Source organism: Ranitomeya variabilis, chromosome 4 (assembly GCF_051348905.1).
Source record: "Ranitomeya variabilis isolate aRanVar5 chromosome 4, aRanVar5.hap1, whole genome shotgun sequence".
NCBI lineage: Eukaryota > Metazoa > Chordata > Amphibia > Anura > Dendrobatidae > Ranitomeya > Ranitomeya variabilis.
The window spans coordinates 429398095-429411160 of record NC_135235.1 but is presented as its reverse complement, the minus strand read 5'-3'; the positions used below and the strand labels follow the sequence as shown (position 1 = coordinate 429411160).

Below are 13066 nucleotides of genomic sequence, written 5' to 3'. Positions count from 1 at the left end.
TTTTGAAAAAAAAACAATTGTAACCCCAACCCTAACAAAGCCCTAACCCTAACATAGCCCCAACTGCAAAGAATGAAAAAAATTTTTTTTTATCATCTTTATTTAACTGAGGGGGTAACAAAGGGGAGTTTGATTTACTTTTTTTTTTATCACTGTGATAGGGTCTATCACAGTGATCAAAAGGAACCAATAGGAAAAATGTCCTATTGTTGCCAGGTACCGGCCGGCAGATCTCGATGGGTGCACTGCGCATGTGCCCGCCATTTTTTTTCCCAGGAAGATAACACTGGGCGGGGGACTAATCAGGAGGGACAGGGGGATGGCAGAGGTGCGGGGGGGGGGGGCTTTGAGGGGCATCATTTCTCTCTCCTTTGACATGTATTTCATGCCAGAAGAGAGAGAGATCATTGAAACAACTGGCACACTTTTTTGTGTGATTGCTATTATTCTCTGATCAGACATCAGAAAATTCTGCCCTGATCATGTTCTTCAGGGTCTCAGCTAACCTGCGGTCATGTGACGCCGACGCCGCCTGGCGTCGTGGTTGGCTTGGAGTCGGGCGCGTCATCTCCAGCCGAGAACGTCACTTCTGGTCATGCGGTAATGCCGGCACACATTTGGATGGTATAAAATGCAATGGATTTGGTCAGAATGCAGGCCCCCCGAAGAAGGAAGGTCCGAACCGCGCGTCGGACGCGCACGGACCAGGCTGCATTCATTTGCCCTGCTATCACCGGTAATATTGTTTATTTGTACCGCATGTTGCTAATTATGCACGAGTCTATGGCACTTTATTTATAGACTATCAAAGGTCATCCTGTGGCCGGTGTGGGCATATTGATGTTGGTACATCATGGCTATACCCCATATTTCGATATTTATAGGTGTTATAACCATATTTAGATTTTGCATATAATATTTGGGGCACTTTTGATTTTAATATAGCCCATAATTGTGAACTAGTCTATGAACTATTTGGTATCTAGTTTATTGCAGCCTTGGTCCCTGCGCGGCCTATTTTTTGCACCATTTTGTGTTACATTCCCTTGTGATTAATCCCTCACTTGCTTTGTCATTTTTGTTGTAATTGTATTAATAAATTTGGTATTTTGGCATAAATATAGACCTATAGATCATTTGTTCCATCAGTGTTCTCAGCTAACCCTGGTAGCCGAGACCCTTAGCTACCCTTAGCAGCCCCCTTTTCAATGCTTATTGGCGGTCGCAAAGGGGTTAAGACAAATATAAAAAAACAATTTTGTTAGAGGACAATAAACACAATAAAAACATAGGAAGACATTAAAAATAAGAGGGTGACAATTAGTGATGAACGAACGTGCTCGGATAAGGTGTTATCTGAGCATGCTCGGATGGTAACCGAGTGTCTTCAGCGTGCTGGAATAATATGTTAAAGTCCCTGCGGCAGCAGGTCTCGCGGCTGTTCGACAGCTGCAACACATGCAGGGATTGCCTTACAAACTAGTAATCCATGCATGTGTTTCAGCTTTTGAACAGCTGTGAGACATGCAGGAGCGGTGACTCTAACATTATTCCAGCACGCCGAAGTTACTTGGTTAGTTCTCAAGCATGCTCGGGTAACACCTTATCTGAACACGTTCGCTTATCACTAAGGACTTATTACAATGGGCATCAGAAGGAAGGATATCATCATGGTAATAGCACAGACATAAATGACCAGCACTTTATACAACCTGAGGGTGTGAGGAGAACAACACAGTCAACCTGAGTTGTTCTCCTCTTACCACCAGGTTGTATAAAGTGCTGGTCATTTATGACCGATTGTCTGTTGGTTACCTGTATAAATTGTGCCAATCATTTACCCTCTGCAATTACAGGGAGAAAAAACAATTACACCATTTTTACTTACCTAATTTATTAATTACCATAAATAATGGCTAATGCTTGGGTCGTCCATCACAATTAAGGGGATACCAATCATGTCTATGTTATTTACTGATTTGTGACATTAAAAAAGTATTACAGAAATGTATAGTATTTTAATAACTTTATAGAACAAAATCTTATTCAGATTTTTCAGTTTTTCTTTTTCTAAAAAAAATTACTGCAGAAAGAGACATATCTGTATATACCAGCATAATGGATATGTAAAGAAGAATACTAGTTAGGCAGTAAAAATTCTATTTACTATTTTAGGCAGAGAAAATTCTCTCATACATAAAAGTATAGCCTGTGGCTCATTGTAAGGGCTCATGAAGATGTCTGTACAAATCGTTCCAAGTATGGAGCGCCAATGTGCGGACGGCCCGCGGGTCTCCTAACCAGAGCATGACAGCTTCCCATATTTCTATGAGGCTATCATACTCGAGTTGGGAGAGCCGTGGCCAGTCTGTGTATTGTGGTCCAATCTCGGACTGATTTGTATGGACATCAGAATGAGCCCTTAGTGTTTTTGCCACCCATACTAAAGGTCCTTAGCGTGAGTCCTGGTGACGACAAGCTACATAAAAGCAGATTAAACATATACTGAGCACAGACAGATGCTTAGATGGCACTAGAGATTGTAACAACATTTGGCAAACATGCAAAGAAAATGAATAACTACTCAGTCATTCAGGATAGAAACTTATTTTGAATTATTTATTATTGAGGGAACAATTTCCATGATACAGAACATGCAGGTACTATTTACAACTGTACATAGGGCAGCTCTCCTGCCCTCATTCATAAATAGGATTTACAAACTCCAATAAATAACATGGCTCCCCCAGAAATGAGGTTTGTTTGCTTAGTTTTATAACAAAAAAATAGTATCTTACAAAAATATCTAAAAATTATTTTCTATAGGTCTCAGATTAAAGAGTCACTATAGAGAAGGGCACATTGGATTGATGTCCCCACGTTGCTGTGGCATCTATGGAGGTCAGACACTTCCTTTATAGTTGGATTGTGACTCTGCTCTAAAGCTACACTTACCAAAGCCTCCTAAGTGGTGATCATCTCACAATAACTGGTCAATTTACTTTCTTTTGCCCTCTTAAGTATGTTACTCACTTCATCATCGTCAGGTGAGTTACACCTAAATAGACCCTTCCCATAAATATCAGGCCTCCAGCCTCTCACACGGAGCTTGCTTGTAACTAACTACTAAGCACACCCAGCAGTTTACTTGGCTCCATTCCTTGTTGGCTTGCCATCTTTTGAACATCAAAGCCAAGATGCATGAGAAACTGGACCACGCTCATCTCTTGCCCTGTGAAATGGTCTCTAATTGAGGGGCAAGTTGGGTTACACTGTGGCCATGGGCAGCTGTCCATTAAGTGGAAGGGGCATCCCTTTAAGGGGGTCTTGCTGTTCTTGTTAGTTTCCTGTAGACTGCGATCCCAACAATGAAGTGCACGGGGTAGAGATGTCCCACGAACTTGAACTTCTGTCCAGTGACTACAGAAAAAAAATGTTTATAATGTAAGTGGAAGCAAAATCATACACATGTAAAGTAGAGGTCAATATTACACAATAAGCTTCATGCGCCCAGAATCATAATACCTCTTTAATTGTTGGACAAGAAAGATGTGACTTACTGCCTATGGGTGGGTTTACAGTGCTGCTCACCATTATTAGCAGTCCTTCATTTTTTTCATAGACTTTACAATATCTTCAGAAATAAATGGAAATGTATTAACCCCTTCATGCCGCGGCCCTTTTTCGTTTTTGTGTTTTCGTTTTTCGCTCCCCTCCTTCCCAGAGCCATAACTTTTTTATTTTTCCGTCAATATGGCCATGTGAGGGCTTATTTTTTGCGGGACGAGTTGTACTTTTGAACGACATCATTGGTTTTACCATGTCGTGTACTAGAAAACGGGAAAAAAATTCCAAGTACGGTGAAATTGCAAAAAAAGTGCAATCCCACACTTGTTTTTTGTTTGGCTTTTTTGCTAGGTTCACTAAATGCTAAAACTAACCTGCCATTATGATTCTCTAGGTCATTACGAGTTCATAGACACCTAACATGACTAGGTTATTTTTTATCCAAGTGGTGAAAAAAAATTCCAAACTTTGCTTAAAAAAAAAAAAAAAGTGCCGTTTTCCGATACTCGTAGCGTCTCCATTTTTCGTGATCTGGGGTCGGGTGAGGGCTTATTGTTTGCGTGCCGAGCTGATGTTTTTAATGATCTAATTTCGGCGCAGGTGCGTTCTTTTGATCGCCCATTATTGCATTTTAACGCAATGTCGCGGCGAACAAAAAACGTAATTCTGGCGTTTCGGATTTTTTTCTCGCTACGCTCTTTAGCGATCAGGTTAATGCTTTTTTTTAATTGATAGATTGGGCGATTCTGAACGCGGCGATACCAAATATGTGTAGGTTGTTTTTTTTTATTATTGTTTTATTTAGGATGGGGCGAAAGGGGGGTGATTTAAACTTTTATATTTTTAATATTTTTTTCACATTTTTAAAAACTTTTTTTTTTCACTTTTGCCATGCTTCAATAGCCTCCATGGGAGGCTAGAAGCAGGCACAGCCTGATCGGCTCTGCTACATAACAGCGATCATCAGATCGCTGTTATGTAGCTCAAATGCAGGTGTGCTGTGAGCGCCGACCACAGGGGGGCGCTCACAGCTACCAGTGATCAGTAACCATAGAGGTCTCAAGGACCTCTATGGTTACCTTCCTGATGCATCGCCGACCCCCGATCATGTGACGGGGGTCGGCGATGACGTCATTTCCGGCCGCACGGCCGGATGCGGTAGTTAAATGCCGCTGTCTGCGTTTGACAGCGGCATTTAACAGGTTAATAGCGGCGGGTGAATAGCGATTTCACCCGCCGCTATTGCGCGCACATGTCAGCTGTACAAAACAGCTGACATGTCGCGACTTTGATGTGCGCTCACCGCCGGAGCGCACATCAAAGCAGGGGACCCGACATGCGCAGTACATGTACGGCGCATGTCGCGAAAGGGTTAAAGATATATTCTCAGGATTTTTTTAATTAGTGATCCAAAGTAATAACAATAAAGCATTGTTTTTTAACTTACATGTTGCTATTTGAAAGAAGAAACAAAATAAACAGCATGTGCAGCAATAATGGCACCCCTAATTAATAATTGGTTGCACACCCTTTGGCATTGATGACAGCCTCCATACGTTTCTCCCACTCTTACTTTGCAGTTTGTTCAAGCTTTTGAATGTTTGCAGGGTTCTTTTTCCCAATTGCAGATTTCAGTTCACCCCAACATTTTTCAATGGGATTGAAGTCAGGAGTCACTGATGGACATTTTTTCTTTTTCAGCCATTCCTGTGTACTTTTGAATGTGTTCTTTTGGCCATTGTCTTGCTGGAGGACCCATGATCTTCGACTCAAACAAGTTTTCTTACACTGGGTAGGACATTTCGCTCTAAAATCTCTTGATAATTATCTGATTTCATGATTACTGGCCTTCAGTACCAGAAGCAGCAAAGCAACCCAATAGCATTGTGGATCCTCCACCATGAATGACGGTTGGAAAGATGGTCTTTTCCTTATAAGCTTCATTGTGCCATCTATAAACAAACTGTTGCTTTGCATTGCCAAAAAGCTCTATTTTTGTTTCATCTGTCCACAGAACAATTTCCCTGAAGGATTGTGATTTGTCAAGGTACTCTTCGGCAATGATCAGTCGTTCCTTTTTATGTCGTTTCTTCAGCAATGGTTTATTCCTTGGCCTTAGGCCATAGACCTCTGCTTGGTTTAGTGTGCAGCATAAGATACTTGTTGAAACCATAAACCCCAGACTGTTCCACATTGGCCTTTCTTGTTTTTGGATGTTTGACGTGGTGTTTTTTCCAGCATTCACACCAACCTTGGAAGAGATTTCTTGACAATTTACCTCTTTCCCCCACATCCAGGGAGGGTCTTGACGGTTCCATGCTTGGCAAACTAACATTGCACACTGTTGAAACTGGGATACCAAGGTCTTTAGAGATGGCAATATACCCTTTGGAAGTCTTGTGTTTGTTAATAATAGCAGTTCTGATGTTCTCAGACAGCTCATTTGTCTTCACTATTGTGACAAAGGAGCAGGGCTTACCATGTGGGCTTTTAAAATACTGAAGTCATCATTCATTGACTAGTTCAGGTCACATGGGTACCGACAATTAATAACAGGTGATTCTCATTTGTGAATTACCACAGTCGAATCAAAATGTGATGTGATGATCGCTGCTATGTAGCTGAGCCGATCTAGTTGTGCCAGCTTCTATCCTCCCATGGAGGCTATTGAAGCATGGCAAAAGTAAAAAAAAATGTTTTTAAAAATATGAAAAAAATAAAAAAAATATAAAAGTTTAAATCACCCCCCTTTCGCCCCATCCAAAATAAAACAATAAAAAAAATATCAAACCTACACATATTTGGTATCGCCGCGTTCAGAAGCGCCCGATCTATCAATAAAAAAAGCATTAACCTGATCGCTAAACGGCGTAGAGAAAAAAAATTTGAAACGCCAGAATTACGTTTTTTTTGGTGGCCGTGTCATTGCATTAAAATGCAATAACGGGCGATCAAAAGGACGTATCTGCACAAAGGTGGTATCATTAAAAGTGTCAGCTCGGCACGCAAAAAATAAGCCCTCAACCGACCCCAGATCACGAAAAATGGAGACGCTACCGGTATCGGAAAATGGCGCTTTTTTTTTTTTTTTTTTTTTTAAGCACAGTTTTGAATTTTTTTTTACCACTTAGATAAAAAATAACGTAGACATGTTTGGTGTCTATGAACTCGGAATGACCTGGAGAATCATGATATCAGGTAAGTTTAGCATTTAGTGAACCTAGAAAGAAAGCCAAACAAAAAACAAGTGTGAGATTGCACTTTTTTTGCAATTTCACAACACTTGGAATTTTTTTCCCGCTTTCTAGTACAAGTCATGGTAAAACCAATGGTGTCGTTCAAAAGTACAACTTGTCCCACAAAAAATAAGCCCTCACATGGCCATATTGATGGAAAAATAAAAAAGTTATGGCTCTGGGAAGGAGGGGAGCGAAAAACAAAAGCGCAAAAACGAAAAAGGGCAGCGGCGTGAAGGGGTTAAAATTATTGTTTATCATTTGCTCTTGTGTATTTAACATGAGTGCCCTATACAAAAAAACTGTTTCACTTCATTCATTTTTTTCAGCAGATATTCCACTTAAACTTCATGGGTGCCAATAACGATGAGCAGGACTGTAGGAAATACTTTCCCTATAATAAGCGGCACCAGGCACCAAAGATGTCAGATAGGTCATCTACCCAGCACCATAGAAGTAGCCACTGACAAAATACTTACCGTATTTCCTAACCACAATGCAAAATATAAAAATCTAAAATATATTTTTTCCTCATCAGTATATATTATTTTTACAATACAATATTTTTATATACCAAGTTTTTTTTTTTTACTAAAGGACGGGAACAGTGTAAAGTATTTACAAAGTGTACTACTAGATGGAGTATTAATTTGCACTCTCCCATTTCATATGTTGCTTATAGTAGACAAGGTACTTGGAAGTTCTCATGGTTGCGTGCACATGTAGGAAATCACTCCTTAATCCAATCAGTGAGGAATACTTGACACTCTAATGATGTGTTTGGAATAGAACATTCTTTAATTTGTAGGCAATCTAAATATAGGTGTAACATTTTGGTCCAGACCCTCAGACCTTCATGAGAAGCATGTCTTGAGTAGTAGATAGCAGTGCCAATGAGAAGTTGGAAAGACAGCACCATTTCCAAGGCAACTGCCATCATGAGGAGTCCCCTTAGACACTGAGCTGTCCTTATTATTATTATTATTATTATTTATTTATATAGCACCATTGATTCCATGGTGCTGTACATGAGAAGGGGTTACATACAAGTTACAGATATCACTTACAGTAAACAAACTAACAATAACGGACTGATACAGAGGGGCGAGGACCCTGCCCTTGCGGGCTTACATTCTACAGGATTATGGGGAAGGAGACAGTAGGTTGGGGGTTGCAGGAGCTCCGGTGTTGGTGAGGCGGTAGCTTCGATAGTGATGAGGCGGCAGCGGTGTCAGTGCAGGCTGTAGGCTTTCCTGAAGAGATGAGTTTTCAGGTTCCGTCTGAAGGATCCGACTGTGGTTGATAGTCGGACGTGTTGGGGCAGAGAGTTCCAGAGGATGGGAGATATTCTGGAGAAGTCTTGGAGGCGATTGGATGAGGAGCGAATAAGTGTGGAGGAGAGAAGGAGGTCTTGGGAGGACCGGAGATTACGTGAGGGAAGATATCGGGAGATTAGTTCAGAGATATATGGAGGAGACAGGTTATGGATGGCTTTGTAGGTCAGTATTAGTAATTTGAACTGGATACGCTGAGGGAATGGGAGCCAGTGAAGAGCTTTGCAGAGGGGGGAAGCAGAGGAGTAGCGAAGAAAGAGATGGAATAGTCGGGCAGCAGAGTTAAGGATGGACTGGAGAGGGGCAAGGGTGTTAGTAGGGAGGCCACAGAAAAGGATGTTGCAGTAGTCAAGGCGGGAGATGATGAGGGCATGCACAAGCATTTTAGTAGATTGAGGGTTGAGGAAAGGACGGATTCTGGAGATATTTTTGAGCTGGAGGCGACAGGTGGTGGAAAGAGCTTGGATGTGCGGTTTGAAGGACAGGGCAGAGTCGAAGGTTACTCCGAGGCAGCGGACTTCGGGTATGGGGGAAAGCATGATGTCATTGATTGCGATAGATAGGTCAGGTAGGGAAGATTTGTGGGATGGAGGAAAGATGATGAGTTCAGATTTGTCCACATTGAGTTTGAGGAAGCGAGAGGAGAAGAAGGAGGATATGGCTGATAGGCACTCTGGGATTCTGGACAGCAGAGCGGTGACATCTGAGCCAGAGAGGTAGATCTGAGTGTCATCAGCATAGAGGTGGTACTGGAATCCATGGGACTTTATGAGTTGTCCCAAGCCAAGAGTATAGATTCAGAAGAGTAGGGGTCCTAGAACAGAGCCTTGGGGGACTCCAACAGAGAGAGGGTGGGATGAGGAGGTAGTGTGGGAGTGGGAGACGCTGAATGTGCGGTTGGAAAGGTACGAGGCGATCCAGGATAGGGCGAGGTCTTTGATGTCAAAGGAGGAGAGGATCTGTAGTAGGAGGCAGTGGTCAACTGTGTCGAAAGCAGAGGACAGGTCTAGAAGGAGGAGTGTTGTGAACTCTGTTCTGGAACTCCCTCCTGTGGTCAGGAATTGTATTTCTGTGAGTTCTGTCCGTGGGTTCCCTCTGGTGGCTGAAAGTGGAGCTGCTGGTCTGGAGGTGGCTTCCTCAGCTGCATCATTTAAGACTGGGCTGGTTCCTCTATTTAACTCTGCTCATATCGTTACCTGATGCCAGTTGTCAATGTATCTGTACTGGTTCAGATCTCACTTGGATCTCCTGATGACCTGTCTACTTCAGCAGAAGCTAAGTCCCTGTTAAGCTCATTTGTTGTTCATTTGTGTGCTGAATATATTTCTGAGTACCTGCTAAGTTTTGTCCAGCTGGCTATCATGATATTGTCTCACTAGCTGGAAGCTCTGGGTTGCAGAGTGGCACCTACCGCACCGTGAGTCGGCGCGGGGGGTTTCTTGCTCACTCTGCGTGGCTTTTTGTAGTTTTTGTGCTGACCGCAAAGATCCCTTTATCTATCTTCTGTCTATTTAGTAAGTCGGGCCTCCTTTGCTGAAACCTGTCTCATTCCTATGTTTGTGCCTTCCTCTTAACTCACAGTCAATATATGTGGGGGGCTGCTCTTTTCCTTTGGGGAATTTCTCTGAGGCAAGGTGAGGCTATATTTCTCTTTAGGGGAAGTTACCTCTCAGGCTGTGAAGAGTCGTCTAGGCAGAGTCAGGTACGATCCACGGCTAATTCTAGTGTGTGTGATAATAGATTAGGGCTGCGGTCAGCAGAGCTCCCACTTCCCAGAGCTCGCTCTATTTTGCAGTTTTGACTATCAGGTCATTCCCGGTGCTCCTAACCACCAGGTCCAGCTATAACAGAGGAGTACAGAGTATTGTCCAGTAGCTTTGGCGGTAAGTAGGTCGTTAGTGATTTTGGTCAGGGCAGTCTCAGTTGAGTGATGGGGGCGGAAACCAGATTGTAGATTGTCGAACAACAAGTTAGATGAGAAGTGGGAGGAGAGTTCAGCATGGACGTGCTGCTCCAGGAGTTTGGAAGCGAATGGGAGCAGCGATATTGGGCGATAGCTGGACATAGCAGTTGGATCGAGGGTTGGCTTTTTAAGGATAGGCGTGATTGTGGCATGTTTAAACGCAGAGGGGAAGGTGCCAGAAGTTAGTGATAGGTTGAAGAGGTGGGTTAGGGATGGGATAAGTGTGGTGGTGAGGTTGGGGAGGAGGTGGGATGGGATGGGGTCGAGCGCACAGGTGGTGAGGTGCGATTTGGAGAGGAGACAATTAAGCCCCCCTTCAGTGATGTTGGATAGGGAGGTTATGGGGTTTGGGTATTGGTCTGGTATACAAAGGGGTTGTGGTGGTTGAACAATAAAGACTTGCCTTGTCTGGTTGATCTTATTTTGAAAGTGTGTGGCAAAGTCCTCAGCAGAGATGAGGGAGGTTGGAGGGGGCAGTGGGGGGCGGAGGAGGGAGTTAAAGGTTTTGAATAACTGTTTGGGGTTGTAGGATAGGGAAGATACGAGGGTTGTGAAGTAGGCCTGTTTAGCAGAGGTGAGAGCAGATTTAAAAGCGAGTGTTGCTTGTTTGAATACAGTGAAGTCATCTTGCGAGTGTGCTTTCTTCCAACGCCGCTCCGCAACCCTTCCCTGTCCTTCTGACTTCTTGATACTGCTATCTTCTGTGCAATTTGAAATGTCGTATTTACTTTTCAAAAAATGCAGTATACATTTGAAGTGCTGAGTTTTCTTCACCTTTTATATGTTGTTATACTTTTCATGTTATTGCGCATGAACCGTTAGAATGGAACCCATGTATTCAGGGAATCCGGGCATAGACCACATTGCAGGAGAGCAGTGATTAAAGGGAATCTGTCAGCAGGATTCCACCCGCAAAACTATCTATATATGCATGTAGCCCTTTCAAAGTCTAGCATTGCCTTTACATGACCAGTTCGTTCCTCCACTGCTGAGAAATTAGCATTAGAATTGATATGCAAATTGCTATGGTAGGGCTGAACCTTTGTCACTCCAGCTCTATTCCTCTCCCTGCACCGCCTCCTACTGCTTGACTGACAGCCTCTCTACTGCTTGAAATCAAGCAATGAAGTCGTCAGTGGGTGCACCTGACTGCTGGAAACTAACTGATAAAAATTATTTTATGATTTTCTATATTTATACACATGCGTGCAGATCTTTCTAGTAGACATTTTTCCACTGAGGAAGCCACACTAGTTTGGTGATACACGTTGGGTCTGGCCCCTTTCCAACTACCCATGGACATGCAGGGGTTTAGATATCATTCATTGCACAACTATGGACTACTAAATTCCTCTATTGACATATGTAGTACTATCTTTGTCCACTGACTTTGGAACATGCAGCTTTGTCTGACCTGCAAAGTTCTATCTTAGTGCTTTATTGCTTTTGCTTCCCATTTGATTGCAGCATTTGCACAAATAGGTATTTACACTAATAATTAAATGGGTTCTTTATTTATTTCTCTTTACATATTGTGCTGGCAGCACTTTGTAACATACTTGTAAGTAGGTTGGATTAGTCCTTCCCATTATAGTGGATTGAGGTTTTTAATACCTTGTAGCAGTGTACTTCTAAATACAGGATTGTGTATATTTCATATGCACTATGGTTGGTTGGGGTAGGCATGATTAATAAAATATATTTATTATTATTCTGAGGTGATCCCTGTTCTTTTGCATACCTCTTTTTCTTTTTCTTGGTCAAGCAAGAGGAGGTGATGCAGGGCGGGGAATAGAGCTGGAGTGACATAGGCTTCAGATCTTAGTTTTTCAACCTCATTTGCATATCAATTAAAACACTTATTTCTAAGTAACAGACTGGCCATGTAAAGTATTGCTTGAGTTATTTTTGAAAGATCTATGGTGCATATAAATAGTTTTGGGGAGGTGGGGATCCTGCTGACAGACTCCCATTAAAGTTGTGGGCCCAAATATAAACTGGTAGTATGATAAGGGAAGAATATATATAACTAATAATGTATGTGAAAGTACTCCTGCTTGCGGTGCCCTCAAACAGGGAATAGGAGTTCACAGGGAGACACTGAGCCCATGGTGCTCAGTGTCTCTGCTTGATGACAGGCTTTATGGTCGCATCATGCAACCATGCAGGCTGCCATCTAGATGTAGCAGAGCTAGACTAGTCATGGGACAAATGGATTAGCAGCATCTTTGCGGAAAGGTGAGGAATATTATTTTTTGTGTTTTTTTTACTCTTTTGCAGATGACAAGGGCATCGGTGGAATGGGCGAGATCGTAAGTATGGTTTAATTAAGATTTTTTAATGGAGTCTGTGTCATTCTTTCAATTAAAGGATTTTATTCCGGGTGTCCGTGTTTTCATACAATGTGACTATGGGGTTAGTAATGGGGGCGTCTTATTGTCGCCTCTCCGTTGCTAACCTCTGGGCTTGATGTCACCTCATAATACAAAGGTGACATCAACCCTCCAACTATCACCCCACTTGCCTCCACTACAGGTCAAGTGGGAAGAGAGAGGCTAAGTGCCAGATTAGCACATCCTAGAGATGTGCCTATTCTGGGGTGGCTGAGAGCTCATGCTTTTAGCCTGGGGGCAGTATTCATGACCCCGTGATAGGCTATTAATATCAGCCCACAGCTGTCTGTATAGCCTTTGCTGGTTATTAATTATCGGGTGGACCCTATGTCATTTTTTTAGGGTCCCCTTGATAGGCTATTAATATTAGCCCACAGCTGTCTGCATAGCCTTTGCTGGTTATTAATTATCGGGTGACCTTATGTAATTTTTTTTAGGGTCCCCCATTTTAATAGCCCGTAAAAACTAAGTATACAGTTGCAAGCTGATATTAATAGCTTGGGTAGCTCCCTGGGTATTACCCCCTTCCCAAGCTATAAACATCAGCCCCCAGGTGTCAGCTTTCCCTCTGCT

The 13066-nt window shown here is 42.6% G+C and overlaps 1 protein-coding gene across 5 annotated transcripts in view; it reads right to left on the bottom strand.

The window, feature by feature from the left end:
• Nucleotides 1-2427: 2427 nt before the first annotated feature.
• The window catches only part of NOTUM (notum, palmitoleoyl-protein carboxylesterase), a 197913-nt gene continuing 187274 nt past the window's right edge, over nucleotides 2428-13066 (bottom strand). For 3 of the 5 annotated variants that reach the window (XM_077251416.1, XM_077251414.1, XM_077251415.1), the window contains exon 12: nucleotides 2429-3420. In XM_077251416.1, coding sequence (XP_077107531.1) covers nucleotides 3120-3420 — 301 coding nt within the window. In that variant the 3' untranslated portion in view covers nucleotides 2429-3119. Of the gene's footprint in view, nucleotides 3421-13066 lie in introns of all 5 variants that reach the window. The other 2 variants (XM_077251413.1, XM_077251412.1) reach the window with 2 other exon arrangements.